At 41.3% G+C, this 17,466-nt stretch overlaps 1 protein-coding gene and 2 non-coding genes across 5 annotated transcripts; 2 read left to right on the top strand and 1 right to left on the bottom strand.

Annotated features, from left to right (window-relative positions):
* The first annotated feature begins 516 nt into the window (after positions 1–516).
* Positions 517–11,721, top strand: zgc:77439 (uncharacterized protein LOC378987 homolog). Of its 3 annotated transcripts, none has more exons than XM_051898725.1 (8): positions 517–724; positions 1,731–1,984; positions 2,339–2,477; positions 2,817–2,959; positions 3,207–3,259; positions 4,511–4,635; positions 5,339–5,653; positions 10,652–11,721. In XM_051898725.1, the coding sequence occupies exons 2-8, from the start codon at positions 1,770–1,772 to the stop codon at positions 11,009–11,011; spliced, it is 1,350 nt and encodes a 449-aa protein (XP_051754685.1). In that variant the 5' UTR covers positions 517–724; positions 1,731–1,769; the 3' UTR covers positions 11,012–11,721. The 3 variants fall into 3 exon arrangements, with proteins under 3 accessions (XP_051754685.1, XP_051754686.1, XP_051754684.1); XM_051898726.1 differs by lacking the exon at positions 517–724 and adding an exon at positions 1,487–1,634; XM_051898724.1 differs by lacking the exon at positions 517–724 and having other exon boundaries at positions 1,563–1,984.
* trnas-uga (transfer RNA serine (anticodon UGA)) lies at positions 993–1,074 on the top strand. Its single transcript has one exon. It is a non-coding gene; the product is annotated as a tRNA-Ser (tRNA).
* Positions 11,722–11,884: 163 nt separating the features above from the next.
* On the bottom strand, positions 11,885–11,958 carry trnat-agu (transfer RNA threonine (anticodon AGU)). The gene has a single exon. It is a non-coding gene; the product is annotated as a tRNA-Thr (tRNA).
* Positions 11,959–17,466: the final 5,508 nt, after the last annotated feature.

Below are 17,466 nucleotides of genomic sequence, written 5' to 3'. Positions count from 1 at the left end.
TTTTTTTTTTTTTCACAAATACTGTAACAATGTAGCCTATTGCTCATTGTTAGATAATATTATTTAATGCATTAACTAAGGTTAACTACTTAAGGTTAACCTTATTGTAAAGTGTTACCGAATAGCTATAAGAAATGTGTACATTCAAATCTCAAAACGTTCCTGCACAATTTCTGTAATTTTGTAAAAGCTGTTTAAGAAGAAAACTGTGTTTTCAAGTTGCAGGTCATAAAAGACACATTAAAGCTGAATTTATTTGAATAAGGATAGTAAGTGTAAATGCACTCTTCCCAAGAAGAAATTAAGATGCTAAGTGGGTTTTACTAGGCGACGCAGTAAAAAGTGAGGTGGATAGAAGCAAAAAGTCTCCTAGTTTCGACCACATCAGTCAGAAACAGATCTCTTTCGGGTCAGCGCAGAACCCTTGTCAACAAGTCACCAAGTTTCCATGACGTGTGCTCGTACTTTTTAGACGTGCCAGTCTGGGAAATCTTATTCGTTTATAGAAACTGTTTAATTAAATCAGAGAGTAGTTCATTACCGTGAGTAGTTTATTGTATTGAAACAAACATTCGTATTGATTGATTAACCCATAAAGTTGAATGGGGGAGGTCATCTGGCAACCAAAACCATCATGTGACGCTCTGTTTGATAAAACAGGAAAGTAGGCCGGTTTGCTGGAGGTCCGCTGAAGCTGCATTTATTCTCTTAGCATCAATTTACGGTACGATTTATTCCATAATTAACTCCAAATGCAAATAATTAATTTTGTGATCGGTGTGAAAATAGTTAATTGAAAAGCTAAAAAAACAAACAAACATTAACATCGGCGTGCATTTTGGTTAGAAAAAGCTAGATTATGTTACGTTCTTATTTGCACCGGGGCTTTTGCAATTTAATAAAATTGTTTTAATATATCTCTTTAAGTGGTTTCTATAGCAAATACACTTTGTTCAACAACAAAGGAAGAAGTTGTTGAGTTAAGTTCCGGCGCTGCGATGGCCGAGTGGTTAAGGCGTTGGACTTGAAATCCAATGGGGTCTCCCCGCGCAGGTTCGAACCCTGCTCGCAGCGAAAAAAATTTTTTTTGAGTAAATAAAAGTTGCAGTCATATGTCAGAAAAGTGTGTGAAGTATGTTGGTATTAAAAAAAAGTTGTATCCAACAAGAAATTACGTAACTGTATCCATGTACGGGTGTGGATTGGTGGAACAGCCTACTGAAAATAACTTGCATCCTTCTAAAGCACACTGCAATTCATATTTTAACTTTTGAGCAATTACTGACAAGTTAGCTCAGACTGCCTTTAAATAGAACGCTTAGCTGTTTATGATGAAAATTCCACATTTCATGTGGACATAAGTTGTATTCACCAAGTCCATGTCCTAAATTTAATTAAAACTAACGTAATTTTAAAATACAGGCACACATATTGCTATCTTCAATTCATATGTAAGTTTTTAAGTCAATTTGCAATGAAAATGTGACTTCAAAACACGAAGGGTTAATTTGATTGCCTGGGTAGCTGGACAGATTCCAACGCGTCTTCGATATAATTAGACAAGCATTCGCATTCGCTTTGAGTGACTGACAGACCCCAGTACTCTACAGCTGTAGATACCGGTTTGAAATTCAGTAAGCAGATCATCAAAATCATTGTGAACTGGACAAGTTTTTTTCACCTGGATTGGTTTCACCAAGGTATCTGTGGATTTGCGTTTATTTTGTCAGGTGTCAGCTTTCTAGTTCATACCCGCATTTTGCATAACGATGGCCGGCTTTGGGAAGCTGCGCGTCGCTGTTATCGGGGCCGGTGCTGCGGGACTCTGCGCGGCCCGCCATCTCCTTTCCCGCCCGGACACTTTCGCACCGCCTGTGGTATACGAGCTCACCAAGAACATTGGAGGAACTTGGGTCTATGAGGAAAGAATAGGATTTTACGACAATGGCCTACCAATTCACAGCAGCATGTACAGGGACCTCAGGTGAATTTATCAGTGTCAGTGGTTATACTTTTAGTGCTAATGTAACTGAAATAATTTATATTTATTACATTGCACTGTGATAAATATTGCAGGAGATACTCATAGTAAATGAACATTTTAAATTAATAATGAATTAATAAGAGTCAATCAGTGTTGTAAGCAATCTGCTATGTGATGATAATTGCTTTTTTTTATTAAAAAGTAATGTAAATCCATCATTTTTATTTTATTGATTGCTTAATGTCCTTCCGTTTAAACTCTTCTTGGAGTATCACTAGCCTGTGATATATTTTAAGTGTATAAAGCTGTATTGTAGTTTTATAATGTGTTGCATGTATTCTCCTCGCATGACAGAACCAATATTCCCAAAGAGGTGATGTCCTTTCCTGACTTTCCTTTTGCAAAGCATCTCCCCTCTTTTGTTCATCACACAGAGGTACGGAAGTACCTTGAGCAGTACTGTGATCATTTTCGCCTGTGGGACCATATACAGGTGAAAAAGAATATACATTTTGCCCATTTCTTACATCTCCAAATACCCGCACATCTTTGTTCATGTTCAACGTGTCAGGTCAATTCTTGCTCCTTGCATAGTTTGATAGATAATCATTAATTTCACTGTTTATTACCAGTCAGTTCTGTTGGAAATCACATACCTTATCTTTTTTGTACATTTATGATCAGTCTATGGGATTGTGGAAAACTACTAGAGAATTAATAGCCACCTATACAAAGGACTGAATGTTGCTGATTCATTCATTTGCTTGATAAACATCAGTCTGAATCTTTAAAAAAAAAAGTATTGATAGGTGTATTCCTCTCTTCCACCAAGTTTGGCACCTCAGTGGCCTCAGTGACACCGGTAGATGTGAAGGGAGGGTGGAATGGGTTGGCTTGGGATGTCACCTCCAATGATGGCCTAGACCACAGCAAATCCACTACAGAGCGATTTGATGCTGTTATGGTGTGTAATGGGTAAGTGCACAGCAAAATGAGTGAACTATGCTCTGCAAAACCTTCCTCTGTGCAACAAAGTTGAAATGTATGCCTAGATCAATAAGGTCATCGGGTACAGTGGATTAAACAGTAACTAATGGTGCAATGTATTGCACTTTTACTTATATACTGTGCCAGTTTTCCTGTGTAAGATGTGATAATGTAATCAGGTGAGGAAATGATTAAAAATTGAGTCTTACAAATTAAATTATGTGTTTTATTTCAGACATTTCTATGACCCCTACATCCCTGCAATACCCGGACTGGAAAAATTCAAAGGTTTTCCCTTCCTTACATTACATAATCATTTTTACTTTTGTGAAGTTAATCAAAAGAATCTGATGTCTTGCAAAACAATTGTGTGCTTAGCTGCAAAACACCTTTAAAAATGTGCTTAGACTTGTTTTAGGCAAATGCCTAAAGCGCCCTTTGCTGTTGCAACATGTTATCAGTTCATCAAGGGGTCTTACTGAGAAATGCTTTAGATATAACAGTGGCTTTGGTTGGAGAGTAGACCCAGTTTTGGTTAATCATTATATTACTTTATGTTTTTCAGTGGATTAATTGCATTAGAAATCGGAAGTTAAACCTTTAAGTTTTTTATGATGTTGAGATTGGAGTATTTGTTATCTATTTCTCAAAGTGCAATGAACAGTCAATGCTTTATTGTATTACATTATATAATAGAAATGCTATATATGGCAATTTATTAATGCATTTAATGTACATTCAGTGCCGGTCCTAGAATTCTTGGGGCCCTAAGCAAAACTTTGTTGGGGGGTTCATAAAATCTATGCGTTCATAAAAACCTCAAAATTATCCAAACCCCTTAATCTGTTCTTTCAGTCAACGAACAACAGCGAGTTGAAACAGTCAGTAATTCCATAAAAAATACAATTACAAACAGTAGGGCAAATACAACAGAAAAAAATACAAATTAAATAAACAATTTAGTCTACTACTAATAATAGCCTACTATACAGAAACTGAATAAAGCAATCAAATGTAAAAAATAAAACTCGGTTATAGTCATCACTGTATGAATTAAATATACATTGATTCTTAGTAAAGTTACTTAAGTTTTTCATTGAAGAGCAGTGAATGATTCTCTCTTTTTCATTTGTTAGATTAACAATAAAGGACACAGATAGCAGCAGGTTTATTAGGCTGCTGTCACTTTAAGACCAAATGCACAGTTCCAATACTGACAAGCATTCGATTACTTTCCCAACTGTTTATGGTCACTTAAGACATAACTGACTGCGTTTAAGTGAAAACTTGCCAAGACTGGCATTTTGACGTATATTTGTCCTTTTAAAGGGTTAGTTCACCCAAAAATGAAAATTCTGTCATTAATTGCTCACCCTCATGTTGGGGCCCTATGCAACTTGCGTACTTTGCTTCTATGGAGGACCGGCTCTGTGTACAAACAATGCATGCATGCGTTAGGGTTCCAGTTTTAGTAATTGTTGTTATTGCTATTAAACTTTGCAAAAAATATTGTAATTGTCCAAATGTTTGTTTTTTTAGGGACGCTGATGCACAGTCATGATTACCGTAGTGCTGAACCTTTGGCGGGAAAGTCTGTGGTGCTGCTGGGAGCTGGTCTGTCTGGACTAGATATTGCCATGGAGCTCTCCAATGTTGATGCTAAGGTCCTTTACAGTGTTAAACTTTTTAATGGTGCATATTTGACTTAAGGCTGGAATACACTATGTGATTTTTTTTCCCCGATTTGCAGTCTGGACGAGTCAGCGTTAGTTGCTGAAAATCAGAGCCAGTCTGCAGATTTTGGGCAGTTGGAATTAACAGATTTCACAGAAAAGTGTAGTATGATGGACACTGATTTTGATTTCATCCAGTCGGAGGATATCAAACACGTTCGATATTTTAATCTGGTTTTAGAACACGTTTTCATTTGTCATGTGCCTCCTAGAAACGAGGTGCACAGGTTACACATAGTTACATTGTACTAACTCAAATAAGTACATGTACGTACTGTAGAGTTACGGTTAGGGTTTAATTTAGGGTTAGTTACTATAGTAAGTACATGTAGTAATGTGTAACTACGTCACCTTAAAATAAAGTGTTACCGGGGCACATTTCGAACACCAAACTCATTTGTTGTTCGAAATGGCATGAAAAGTCTGTTAGTGTGTGATCCTCGCTGGTTTAGTGTATAATGCCCAACTATTTACAAATTTATATTTACTTATACTCAGATTTGTGACAAAAGAAACTGACTTGTTCTAGTGCTTTTATAGAATGTTTACTGCAAGCATAAAAAACACCATCCAAAGTATTTTATCTGGAATTTCTTTGCATATTTACCTTTATTTACACACTATTTACCTCCAGGTGATCCTGAGTCATGGACAGCGGCCTTTGACCTGCCCCCTTCCTCCAGGAGTCCAGCAGGCTCCTCCAGTAACCTCTGTACTAGATGATGGGACTCTAGAGTTTAAGGACGGGGAGAGGGCCAAGCCAGAGGTGTTCTTGTTTTGTACAGGCTACAACTTCACCTTCCCATTCCTGGATGAGAAAGTGGGTGTAAAAGTGCAGGAGCACCTTGTCTGGCCTCTCTATAAGTTCCTAATTCCTCCGGCCTATCCATCTCTGTTTATAGTGGGCATCTGCAGAGCTATATGCCCCTTCCCACATTTCCATATTCAGGTTAGTTGTGAAGGATACATTTTGTTTGAGGGAATATGTGTGACTGAGGTATTTTTTTTAAAGATTTTTTTAGACACTTTACACTAAGGTTCCATTTTTAACATTAGTTATTCACATTTCAATTCACATTTATTTGTAAATCACTTTTCATAATCCAAAGCAACTTTACAGAACATGCAGGTTTCTACAATACAATTTAGAGTAATCTGTTATCAGAGCATACCGAGATAGAAACAAAAAAAAGCAAATGGAAAATAATTAGCAAAGCTGCTGTTCATAACGTTTCAAGCAATACATAGTCATATGGTTTTGATCTGATATAACTGGAGTAACAAGTGTAATGATGGGTCGACAGCATGGGGATCCATTTGCAGCTTTTATTAAGAATAGTGTATACACAGGTAAGGGCAGAGGCAGAGACGTAAACGGGGACAGGCAATGGTTGAGGCAGGCGGCAGACAAACGGTATCAGGAAGCAGGCAGAGATCAGGGCAGGCGGCAAACAAACACAGTCCAGTAAACAGGCAAGGATCAAGGCAGGCAGCAGAGAATCACAAGAGATAAACAGTCCAATCGGCAACAGTATAACAATCCACAGAAAACGCTTAGAAATGATCACCAGGGCAAATCAAGACTTCGCAGTGTGTGTGTGTGCGTGCTGCTTAAATAGTGTGAGTGTGATGTGGTGCAGGTGTGTGTGCAATCAGTCCCAGGAATGAGGGCCTATGGGAAATGTAGTCCGAATGATGGTATCAGTATTCCGGTGAAGGCTCCCTCCGGTGATGCGGGGAAGGAAGTGCGGGAGCCTCACTTGTGACAACAAGGTTATGATTAAGAGATGTGTCTTTAATCTAGATTTAAACTGGGATAGTGTCTCTGAGCCCCAAATATTATCAGGAAGGCTATTCCAGAGTTTAGGAGCCAAAACGCGAAAGCGCTCTCCCTCCTTTCATGGACTTAGATATCCTAGGTACTACCAAAAGTCCAGAGTTTTGTGACCTTAAAGAGCGTGATGGATTGCAAGCAGGGTGTGAACTACAGGGAAGTTTTGGGGGGTTCTGACCCCCCTAAGAAGGATTGACCCCCCCAAAGAAGGCTCTCCCCCCCCAAATGGGTCATACCATTAACTTTACCTGAGCTGTTGAATTAAATACACTATAAAACCATGCTCATTCAGGAATGTGCATTTATTGCATAGACGAAGAACATAATGTGTTTAAATGCATATGCACAATTCAATTGAATAATAACAAACCCTCTTTAAATGCTGTTAAAATGAATGTATTGAAGCAAACTGCTGAAAATATCCACAACTTAACACTGAAATAGGAACATACAGTTTATCTGTCAATCATTTAGGGCCTTATAGGCCAGTAGCAATACTCTGTAATTGATACGGAACTTAATAGGTAACCAGTGCAGAGATGATAGAATTGGGGTTATATGATCATATTTTATCAACCTGGTAAGAACTCTAGCAGCTGCATTTTGGACTAACTGTAGCTTGTTTATTGAGGATGCAGGACAACCAGTAATCCAGTCTAGAGGTCATGAATGCACGAACTAGCTTTTCTGCATCAGAAACAGATAACGTCCTGTAGCTTAGCGATGTTCCTGAGGTGGAAGAAGGCTGTTTTTTAACATGAAATATGATTTTCGAAAGACAAGTTGCTGTCTAATATAACAACCCAGATTTTTAACTGTAGAGGATGAAGTAACAGTACACCTGTAATGATGGGTCGGCAGAGCGGGGATACATTTGCAAGCTTTATTAAGAACAGTATTTACACAGGTAGACAGGGGCAAAGGTAGGAACATAAACAAGGACAGGCAATGGTCGAGGCAGGCGGCAGACAAACAGTATCGGGTCACAGGCAGAGATCAGGGCAGGCGGCAAACAAACACAGTCCAGTACACAGGCAAGGTTCAGGGCAGGCAGCAGAGAATCACAAAGAATAAACAATCCAAACGGAAACCAGGAAACAGTCCACAAGAAAACGCTTAGTAATGATCACCAAGGCAAATCAAGACTTCGCAAAGGGTGTGTGTGTGTGTGTGTGTGTGTGTGTGTCTTAAATAGTCCAGGTAATGATCTGCAGGTGTGTGTGGCAATTGGTGATTGGTGCATGTGATTGGAAGGGAGGATTATGGGAAGTGGAGTCCAGGAACTGACAGGAACAGACAGTGATCGTGACATAACGCCCCCCTTCCGGAAGGCGCGTCCTCGCGGCGTAAATGGCACAGATAGGGAGGGGGGGTGGGTACATTGGAGACCTGTTGGCAGACGGGAACGGGGTCTCCAATGCAGGTCCAGGAACTCGGGCAGCCACGGTGGGTCATGTGCCACGGGCAACCATGGTGGGTCAGGTTCCACGGACAGCCACGGCGGGTCAGGTGCCACGGGCAGCCACGGCGGGTCAGGTGGCTCGGGCGACCACGGCGGGTCAGGTGGCTCGGGCGACCACGGCGGGTCAGGTGGCTCGGGCGACCACGGCAGTTCACAGGCAGTAGAAGGCCGTGGTCGTGTAAGGTCCCCACCCGCAAGCTCAAGCAGTTCGGAGGCCGCTGATGATCGCGGCCGTGCAGGGTCCCCACCCGCAAGCTCCCCACCCTCAGGTATATGGCCCCCCCGTGGCGGTTTGGTGGGTAAGGAGCTCGGGTGGCGCCGGCAGGGCGAGGAGCTCGGGTGGCGCCGGCAGGGCGAGGAGCTCGGCGACGGCCTCCGTGGCCGTATCAGGAAGAGCGGGCTGCTCTGGGACGGCAGCGGGCTGCTCTGGGACGGCCTCCGGGCTTACAGCGGGCTCTGGGACGGCCTCCGGGCCTACAGCGGGCTCTGGGACGGCCTCCGGGCCTACAGCGGGCTCTGGGAAGGCCTCCGGGCCTTGAGGGATGGAGGAAGCCTTCTTCCTCCTCCTCCTCCGTTTACATGGTTGAGGCGGTGGCTCTGTGCCTACCTCCTCTGTGGGCGCTGCAGCGGGCTCACGGGTTGGAGCGGACTCGCGGACTGGAGCTGGTTCTGGAGTGGACTCACTGGCTGGAACGACCCCTATGTTCCCAGACACTGGCGGGGCGGCCATCTTGCCCGTGGGCACTGGCAAAGCGGCCATCTTGTCCATAGCATCCAGAGAATTTGAGTGCGTAGCAACCGGCGAGCTTGAGTGCGTAGCAACCGGCGAGCTTGAGTGCGTCGCAACCGGCGAGCTTGAGGGCGTCGCAACCGGCGAGCTTGAGGGCGTTGCAACCGACGAACTTGAGGGCGTAGTGGCCAGCGGAGGCTTAGGAATGCCAGCCGCTCGTGCTGAAGTCAGCGGTGGATCAGCCACACTGGAACGCAACCCACTCCGCTCCCAAACAGATCCAGAGACGTAACGTGACTCTAGAAGAACAGCGGGGACATGACGTTGTTCTGGAAGATCAGAGGAGACGTGACTTGGCTCACGGAGGTCAACTGTGACTTGACTTGGTTCAGGATAATCAGCGCTGACTTGACTTGGTGTTGTTATTATGGTGGCCGCCATTTTGTGAGCGTCATCTGGCGCGGCGGCCATTACGTGAATGGATGAAGTGTCGCATTTCTCCACGACACCCACAGTAAACGGAGAGCCAACAGTCAATAAAGCATAATCCAAAAACAGACTTAGAGATGAACGGGGTCCCTCACGAATGAGTTGTTTTTTAAGTGGCTGATTGATGCCCTCACAGAAAAAGTCTATGAGCACGCAGTCCGGCAGATCTGACCAATAAGCAATGTTCAAATATTCAGTGATATAATCCTCTATCAATCGTGTGCCCTGCGTGAGTCCTAATAACAATTGTGCGATATTCCTACCGGGCCATTGTTCTTCAGGAAAGCCGCTGGATCCATGTGTTGGCGAAGTCTTCTGTAATGATGGGTCGGCAGAGCGGGGATCCATTTTGCATTTTATATTGTTAACACACTCTGCCAACTTGGATAATTTAGAGATCATCTGGTCGTGATGAGTATCATCAGCATAACAGTGGAAACTAATTCTATGTTTTCTAATAATATTACCAAGGGGCAGCATGTATACTGAAAATAACAGAGGGCCTAAAACAGACCCTTGCGACACATAATTCCCTGTTTAAAATGGCTGCTTTTAAAGCCTTTTTATAGTGGGACATACTGTCTGTCCAAGCGATTCTAAAGACCTCTAAATTTCAAAAACTCAAAAAATTTTGTTTCCATTTGTGCTCTAGGTTACGAGTTTCTCTCTTGAGAACATGAATAATACTGTTTGTACTATGGTGTGGTACTTTTTCTTTCAAATCTTTTTTACTCTGATGGGTGCAACAGTTTCTAATGTACTAGAAGAGATAGTGCCCATACTGCTAGTAATTTCATCAAGTTCATTTGTGTTTTGGGGAATACTGAGTAGTTGAGACAGATCAGGTAGGTTATTTGTGAATCTATCTTTAGTGGTTAGGATAAATGTTCTACCTGGTTGATAACGCAGAGCGATATGGCAAATGTCAGCAGTACGCAGTATGCACCTTACAAGGTAGTGATCAGTGGCATCATGACTTTGCTTTAGGATATCTATATCAGTAAGATTGGTTCCATGCAATATAATTAAATCTAGTGTATGATTAAAATGATGAGTGGGTCTGGTGATGTTTTGCTTGACCCCAAGGGTTTTCTATAGAAACGTATACGTTAGTTAACATGAACTAAAAATGAAAAATACTTCTAAAACATTTATTAGTCTCAGGTAATGTTTATTTAAACATTTACTAATACATTATTAAAAACAAAATTTGTGTCTGTTAATATTATTTAATGGAGCCGAGCTAACGTGAACTAACAATGAATAGTTATCTACATTATCAAAAATTAATAGTAACAAATGTACTGCTCATTTTTAGTTAATGGTAAGCAATAACTATTGGTTATAACTAATGTAAAGTGTTACCATGTTATTATTATATTCTTATTTTAAAATATGTCCTTTTTCTTGTTTCCTCACTTTTTCCCCTCAGTCTCAGTTTGTCCTGTCAGTGTTGGATGGTTCTTTCCCCCTGCCTTCACGTGAAGACATGGAGAATGATATCGAGCTGGACATTGCCGCCCGTCGTGCCCGTGGGATTGCCACCCGCCATATCCTTAAACTGGATTCTGAGCAGTGGGCCTACAATGACGAGCTCGCCCATCTGGGAGGTTTCCAACCCCTCCCACGCTATTGGAGCAACCTGTACGAATCCAACAAGGTGTTCCGTGCCCGAGACATGCTCAATTACAAGACCTACAACTACACTGTCCTCGAAAACATGGAGTGGAAGGTGCACGATTTGCATGGCCAGCAGCTGCAGAAGCCTCTGGCTGTTAAAAAACAAATATAAGCTATGATTGAAAAATATACCATCATTCAGGTGCTAATAGGCATATGCCAGTGTAGCAAGTAAAATTAGGATATTAACAAATTGTTCAATATTTTGACTAATATGTTTATCAGTTATTTGATAAATTATCTAACCGTACTCTTTTATTTTCTATGAGCCGAAACATCTTCAGTTTCAAATCTTGTTGTTTGTAATAAGCTGCTTTTTTTGGGGTGAACTATACTTTTTAAGCAGGTTCCAGGGGATACTTTGAAAGATTGGATTGATGTTGTTTGCGATTAGTGAAATTGGGCTATATGAACAAAACTGACTTAATGCTGAGCAAGAGGTGTTACGTACCTGCAGTCTGACATTTTTGTGTCTGTTTGTATTTTGTGTGCCCTGTAATGAACATTAATGTCTTTTGTCAGTCACATGCCTGTTTAAGTGATGAACTCCACTACTTGTGGTTGTTTTCAGAGATGGTAATAGACATTTTATACTTGCGCTACAATTGTGTGACCTGTGCTACAAAACTTTCAACCTCTGTAGCACCAGTGCTATGTGCAAAAAAGTTAACATACAGCTCTGTAAGGATATCTAACACATTTCAGAATTGATGTTGTAGTGGGGCTTAAGATGTTCTAATACATAAAAGGCTGGAAAAACACTGATCAAAACTTTGTAGTTGTAATTATCGCTTCTCATTAGAATAAATTGTTTTCACTAAAGGTTAAAGCAGTCATAAATTGAAGAGCAATATCACAACCCAATCAAATGTATTTTCAGAATAATGTCAGATAGGCAGTACATGTTCCAAAAGAATAACCACAAGCAGAGTAGCCAATGGATGTCTAGTGCTATTTTATGAAATTAACACACAGACACACGAAAAGGCACCGCTGGGATTCGAACCCAGGATCTCCTGTTTACTAGACAGGCGCTTTAACCAACTAAGCCACGGCGCCTTGTGTCGACGGAACGAAATTTTGCTTTCAAGAATGCCACAGTTAGTCATGAATAAATAACCACTACTCATTAAATGATTTTTATACTCAAAACATTTAAACTTTGGAATACCGCAAATAATGCAGAGCTGTCCGAACATTTCAGTAATTTTGACATTGGCTGACATAAGATCCAGCTAACAGCATAGACACTTTTTAAGTGATTTACGAGCTTTAAATATATTTAGTTAAATAACTCTGACACTCTAAATGCAATACATTATCCGGAAGTTCGATCATAGAGCAACTTCATGGAAGCACCGTAAAAAACAACTGTATTACTCCGGTTATGTAACTCACGGTGATGATGCTAATGCTAATGCTAATAGTGCAATGCGGCGAATAAGGCTCCAGCCACGCGATGGCAGTACATCCTACATGACCACGAGCAGGCATACCATGAGGTTTTAAACAGCAATTCTAACATTTTGTGAACATATATCATAATCTGACACACTTAAAATTTTAAACAGTGAAGCTGTTGAAATCGTGATTAAGCAACGTGCTGCGCCGCGCATAAACAGTCTACTCAAAGTCTACTCATATCTGGAACAATGCAGACACACAATCCAAGCAAAATCCTGAGTCACTGTGGTTCTTTCCATGTGAGTAACTTTCACTGATACATCCCAAAAATAGGGTCTACAATGGAGATAAAGAATTATTTATTCAGTCACTTCACCAACCGCAATTTTAAAGTCATGGTTTTATTCTAACAGCATTCACATATTTGTTTATTCACTGGCGCATTAGTTCTTTTTGGAAGCTTGAATCATCACAGAAGAAAGTGTCAACATTCTCCTCACACAGATCTTATAATTTAACAAAGCCAAAAACTAAAAGGTAAGGTTACAGTTGTTGAAGCACTAGACTACGGCACTCCAATGTGTAACTCCAAATCGATAACGTTAGCTTGCTTGTTAACTGCTAAAAGAATGCTTGCTGATCTTTTCTAATTTGACCAGGGGCGCCATCAAATACCATCAAAATGAACATAAATGTCCCCATGGTTCAATTTATGAGAGCCCAATAATCTGTATGATGTTTATATTTATAACAATTGTTAAAGTTTCCCCAAAAATGAAAATTCTGTCATTTACTCACCCTCATGTTCCAAACCCGTAGGACTTTCCTTCATCTTCGGTACACAAATGAATATATTATTAATGAAATGTGAGTGATTTCTGTCCCTACATTGACAGTCTATAACTACCACTTTGACCCTTCAAAAAGATCATAAAGAGATCATAAAACTAATCCATATGAATCGAGAGGTTTAGTAATTTGTCTGAAGCAACTGGATCGCTTTATATGATGAACAGATTGAATTTAGGCTTTTATTCACATATAAACATTGATCAGCAAACATAAACAGAAGGTCAACATTACCTGCTTGACGCGCGAGAACAAATCTCATTGGTTCATGCGGAAGTTCAAATGTGCTGCATAACATGAGAATGAACCTTATTATGGGTGGGTAAATGTGTGGGTTTTTTCAGAGTTTTTGATAGGTGGTATTCCAGATAGATTTTTAAGAGGTGCTGCAGATGTTATAGCTCCAACTGTTACATTTGTTTAGAAAAGCATATATTCCCATCTGACATAAAGATAGCCAAGATCATTCCATTATACAAGAAACGAAATAGATATGGTCCTGGAAATTACTGTCCGGTCTCCGTTCTTAGTGTGGCTTCAAAAATCGTAGAAAAGATTGTGTATCAGTATGTATGCAAGAATGGTTTAATTTATGATTCTCAATCAGGTTTTATTTATTTGACTTATTTGACTGGTACTTCTTTACTTTAACAAATTTTATAAGGAAGCAGACTGATGGAGATAAAATGTGTCGAATAGTACACTTGGATCTCCAAAAAGCTTCTGACACAGTGAATCATTCTATACTGTTAGATAAATTGAGTTTCATGGGTTTTTCAAGTATGGTTGAACTCTTATTTAACTGGGAGAGTTCAAACTGGGTAGAAATTGATGGAATTCTCTCTGAGGAAACAGTTATTAATAATGTAGTTCCTCAGGGAAGTGTCTTAGGCCCCCTTCTATTCCTCTTATATATAAATGATATGCAAGCTGTTGTGATTGTAATTTGTTTTTATATGCTGATGACTCTGCATCAAAAGTAAACTGAACAAGGTTCCTCCATTCCATGTCTATCATAGGGGCTTGTGTAATATCAAACAGAACTACTGTTAATTATATCGGATGTGTCCTTCCACTGATTTAAGTGGTGCAAATATGGCTATGAAAACGTCTCAGGTTACGCATGTAACCATGGTTCCCTGAGAACAGGGAACATGACGCTGCGTCTTAACATGCTATGGGGAACGCCTCCGTGGGAACCGGTGTCTGAAACGCTATCAAATCACGGCAATGGTATTGGCCGGCGACAGCCTATGACGTCACTACTAATGTGACCCGAATGCACATAAGGGGCGCCTAGAGAACAAGTCATCTACTTATCGTCTGAAGGGACTGTTCAGCAGGCAGCCCCAAGGCATGGCAGGGAGACACAGTGTCTCGTTCCCTGTTTTCAGGAAACCATGGTTACATGCGTAACCTGAGACGTTCCCTTTCGAAAGGGAACTCGCACTGTGTCTTAACACGCTATGGGGAACGAAATACCCACGCTGCCATGCTGAGGGGAGTGCATGCCAAAGAATGGCTGTGACAAATATCAGAAAAACAATTTCAACTGAAATGCCAAAAAAAAAAAAAAAAAAACACTGGCTATAACAGGCCAATGCTTGAGAACATCAACTACCTGGAGCTCAGTGGAGCAGAGGCTTCAATAAAAACTCTCTAAATGAGAGGAAGCCAACACACTCATCATCGGGTGACTGTCAAGGTGGCCTTGCAGTAGGCCAACGTCAAAGACGTCAGCTACCTAGAGCTCAAATGGAGTGGCAGCTTCGAATAGAGACTCTCAAATGAGAGGAAGCCAGCTCACTCACCACAGGGTGATGTCAAGGTGACCCAGAGAGGGCCGACACCTACAGTCATGATCTATCTGGAGCTCGGGGGAGCGGAGGCTTCAGCATATCACTTTTTACTCTCTCAGCGAGAGGAAACCACTTCACTCGACCTAGGGAAGGTATCAAGGGGGCCTAACAAAGGCCAAACATCTCAAATCTTGATATTACCTGGAGCTCAGCAGAGCGGTGGCTTCAGCAAAACTGCTCTCTTTAACGAGAGGAAGCCAACTCACTCAACCCAGAATGATTATCAGGGCGGCCCCGAAGGGCTGAGCACCTGACATATCAACTATCTGAAGCTCAGATGAGCGGCTGCCTAGAAAACAGACTCTCAGATCGAGAGGAGGTCATGCCATTCACTACAGGTGATATTTCGTTCTTAATGCTACCCGCTATATTAAGACCTCACAAAGAGAGGAGGCACATAGTAAGGGTGTCACGATAACCTTCCCTAATAATTGGAGCTCCAGGGCCCCAGTTAAATGCCCCAATACATAAAGTGTGTATATATATATATATATATATATATATATATATACACGGTAGGTACAGAAAGTATTCAGACCCCCTTAAATTTTCACTCTTTGTTATATTGCAGCCATTTGCTAAAATCATTTAAGTTCATTTTTTCCTCATTAATGTACACACAGCACCCCATATTGACAGAAAAACACAGAATTGTTGACATTTTTGCAGATTTATTAAAAAAGAAAAACTGAAATATCACATGGTCCTAAGTATTCAGACCCTTTGCTGTGACACTCATATATTTAACTCGGGTGCTGTCCATTTCTTTTGATCATCCTTGAGATGGTTCTACACCTTCATTTGAGTCCAGCTGTGTTTGATTATACTGATTGGACTTGATTAGGAAAGCCACACCTGTCTATATAAGACCTTACAGCTCACAGTGCATGTCAGAGCAAATGAGAATCATGAGGTCAAAGGAACTGCCTGAAGAGCTCAGAGACAGAATTGTGGCATGGCACAGATCTGGCCAAGGTTACAAAAAAAAATTCTGCTGCACTTTAGGTTCATAAGAGCACAGTGGCCTCCATAATCCTTAAATGGAAGACGTTTGGGACGACCAGAACCCTTCCTAGAGCTGGCCGTCCGGCCAAACTGAGCTATCGGGGGAGAAGAGCCTTGGTGAGAGAGGTAAAGAAGAACCCAAAGATCACTGTGGCTGAGCTCCAGAGATGCAGTTGGGAGATGGGAGAAAGTTGTAGAAAGTCAACCATCACTGCAGCCCTCCACCAGTCGGGGCTTTATGGCAGAGTGGCCCGACGGAAGCCTCTCCTCAGTGCAAGACACATGAAAGCCCGCATGGAGTTTGCTAAAAAACACCTGAAGGACTCCAAGATGGTGAGAAATAAGATTCTCTGGTCTGATGAGACCAAGATAGAACTTTTTGGCCTTAATTCTAAGTGGTATGTGTGGAGAAAACCAGGCACTGCTCATCACCTGTCCAATACAGTCCCAACAGTGAAGCATGGTGGTGGCAGCATCATGCTGTGGGGGTGTTTTTCAGCTGCAGGGACAGGACGACTGGTTGCAATCGAGGGAAAGATGAATGCGGCCAAGTACAGGGATATCCTGGACGAAAACCTTCTCCAGAGTGCTCAGGACCTCAGACTGGGCCGAAGGTTTACCTTCCAACAAGACAATGACCCTAAGCACACAGCTAAAATAACGAAGGAGTGGCTTCACAACAACTCCGTGACTGTTCTTGAATGGCCCAGCCAGAGGCCTGACTTAAACCCAATTGAGCATCTCTGGAGAGACCTAAAAATGGCTGTCCACCAACGTTTACCATCCAACCTGACAGAACTGGAGAGGATCTGCAAGGAGGAATGGCAGAGGATCCCCAAATCCAGGTGTGAAAAACTTGTTGCATCTTTCCCAAAAAGACTCATGGCTGTATTAGGGTATTATCAAAAGGGATGCTTCTACTAAATACTGAGCAAAGGGTCTGAATACTTAGGACCATGTGATATTTCAGTTTTTCTTTTTTAATAAATCTGCAAAAATGTCAACAATCCTGTGTTTTTCTGTCAATATGGGGTGCTGTGTGTACATTAATGAGAAAAAAAATGAACTTAATTGATTTTAGCAAATGGCTGCAATATAACAAATAGTGAAAAATTTAAGGGGGTCTGAATACTTTCCGTACCCACTGTATATATAATATACACTCTATTGCCAAAAGTATTGGGACACCCCTCCAAATCATTGAATTCAGGTGTCCAATCACTTCTATGGCCACAGGTGTATAAAATCAAGCACCTAGGCATGCAGACTGCTTCTACAAACATTTGTGAAAGAATGGGTCGCTCTCAGGAGCTCAGTGAATTCAAGCATGGTACCGTGATAGGTTGCCACCTATGCAATAAGTCAATTTGTGAAATTTCCTCACTACTAAATATTCCATGGTCAACTGTTAGTGGTATCATAAAGTGGAAGCAATTGGGAACAACAGCAA

Source organism: Ctenopharyngodon idella, chromosome 7, assembly GCF_019924925.1.
Source record: "Ctenopharyngodon idella isolate HZGC_01 chromosome 7, HZGC01, whole genome shotgun sequence".
Taxonomy (NCBI): domain Eukaryota; kingdom Metazoa; phylum Chordata; class Actinopteri; order Cypriniformes; family Xenocyprididae; genus Ctenopharyngodon; species Ctenopharyngodon idella.
This window is presented reverse-complemented; position numbering and strand designations above follow the sequence as displayed.

Coding starts and splice junctions, on each gene's coding strand:
- zgc:77439 (XM_051898725.1), top strand. CDS start 1,770: ATGGCCGGCTTTGGGAAGCTGCGCGTCGCTGTTATCGGGGCCGGTGCT. Junction 2,478..2,816: donor GCCTGTGGGACCATATACAG/GTGAAAAAGAAT, acceptor TCTTCCACCAAG/TTTGGCACCTCAGTGGCCTC. Junction 5,654..10,651: donor TCCCACATTTCCATATTCAG/GTTAGTTGTGAA, acceptor TTTTCCCCTCAG/TCTCAGTTTGTCCTGTCAGT.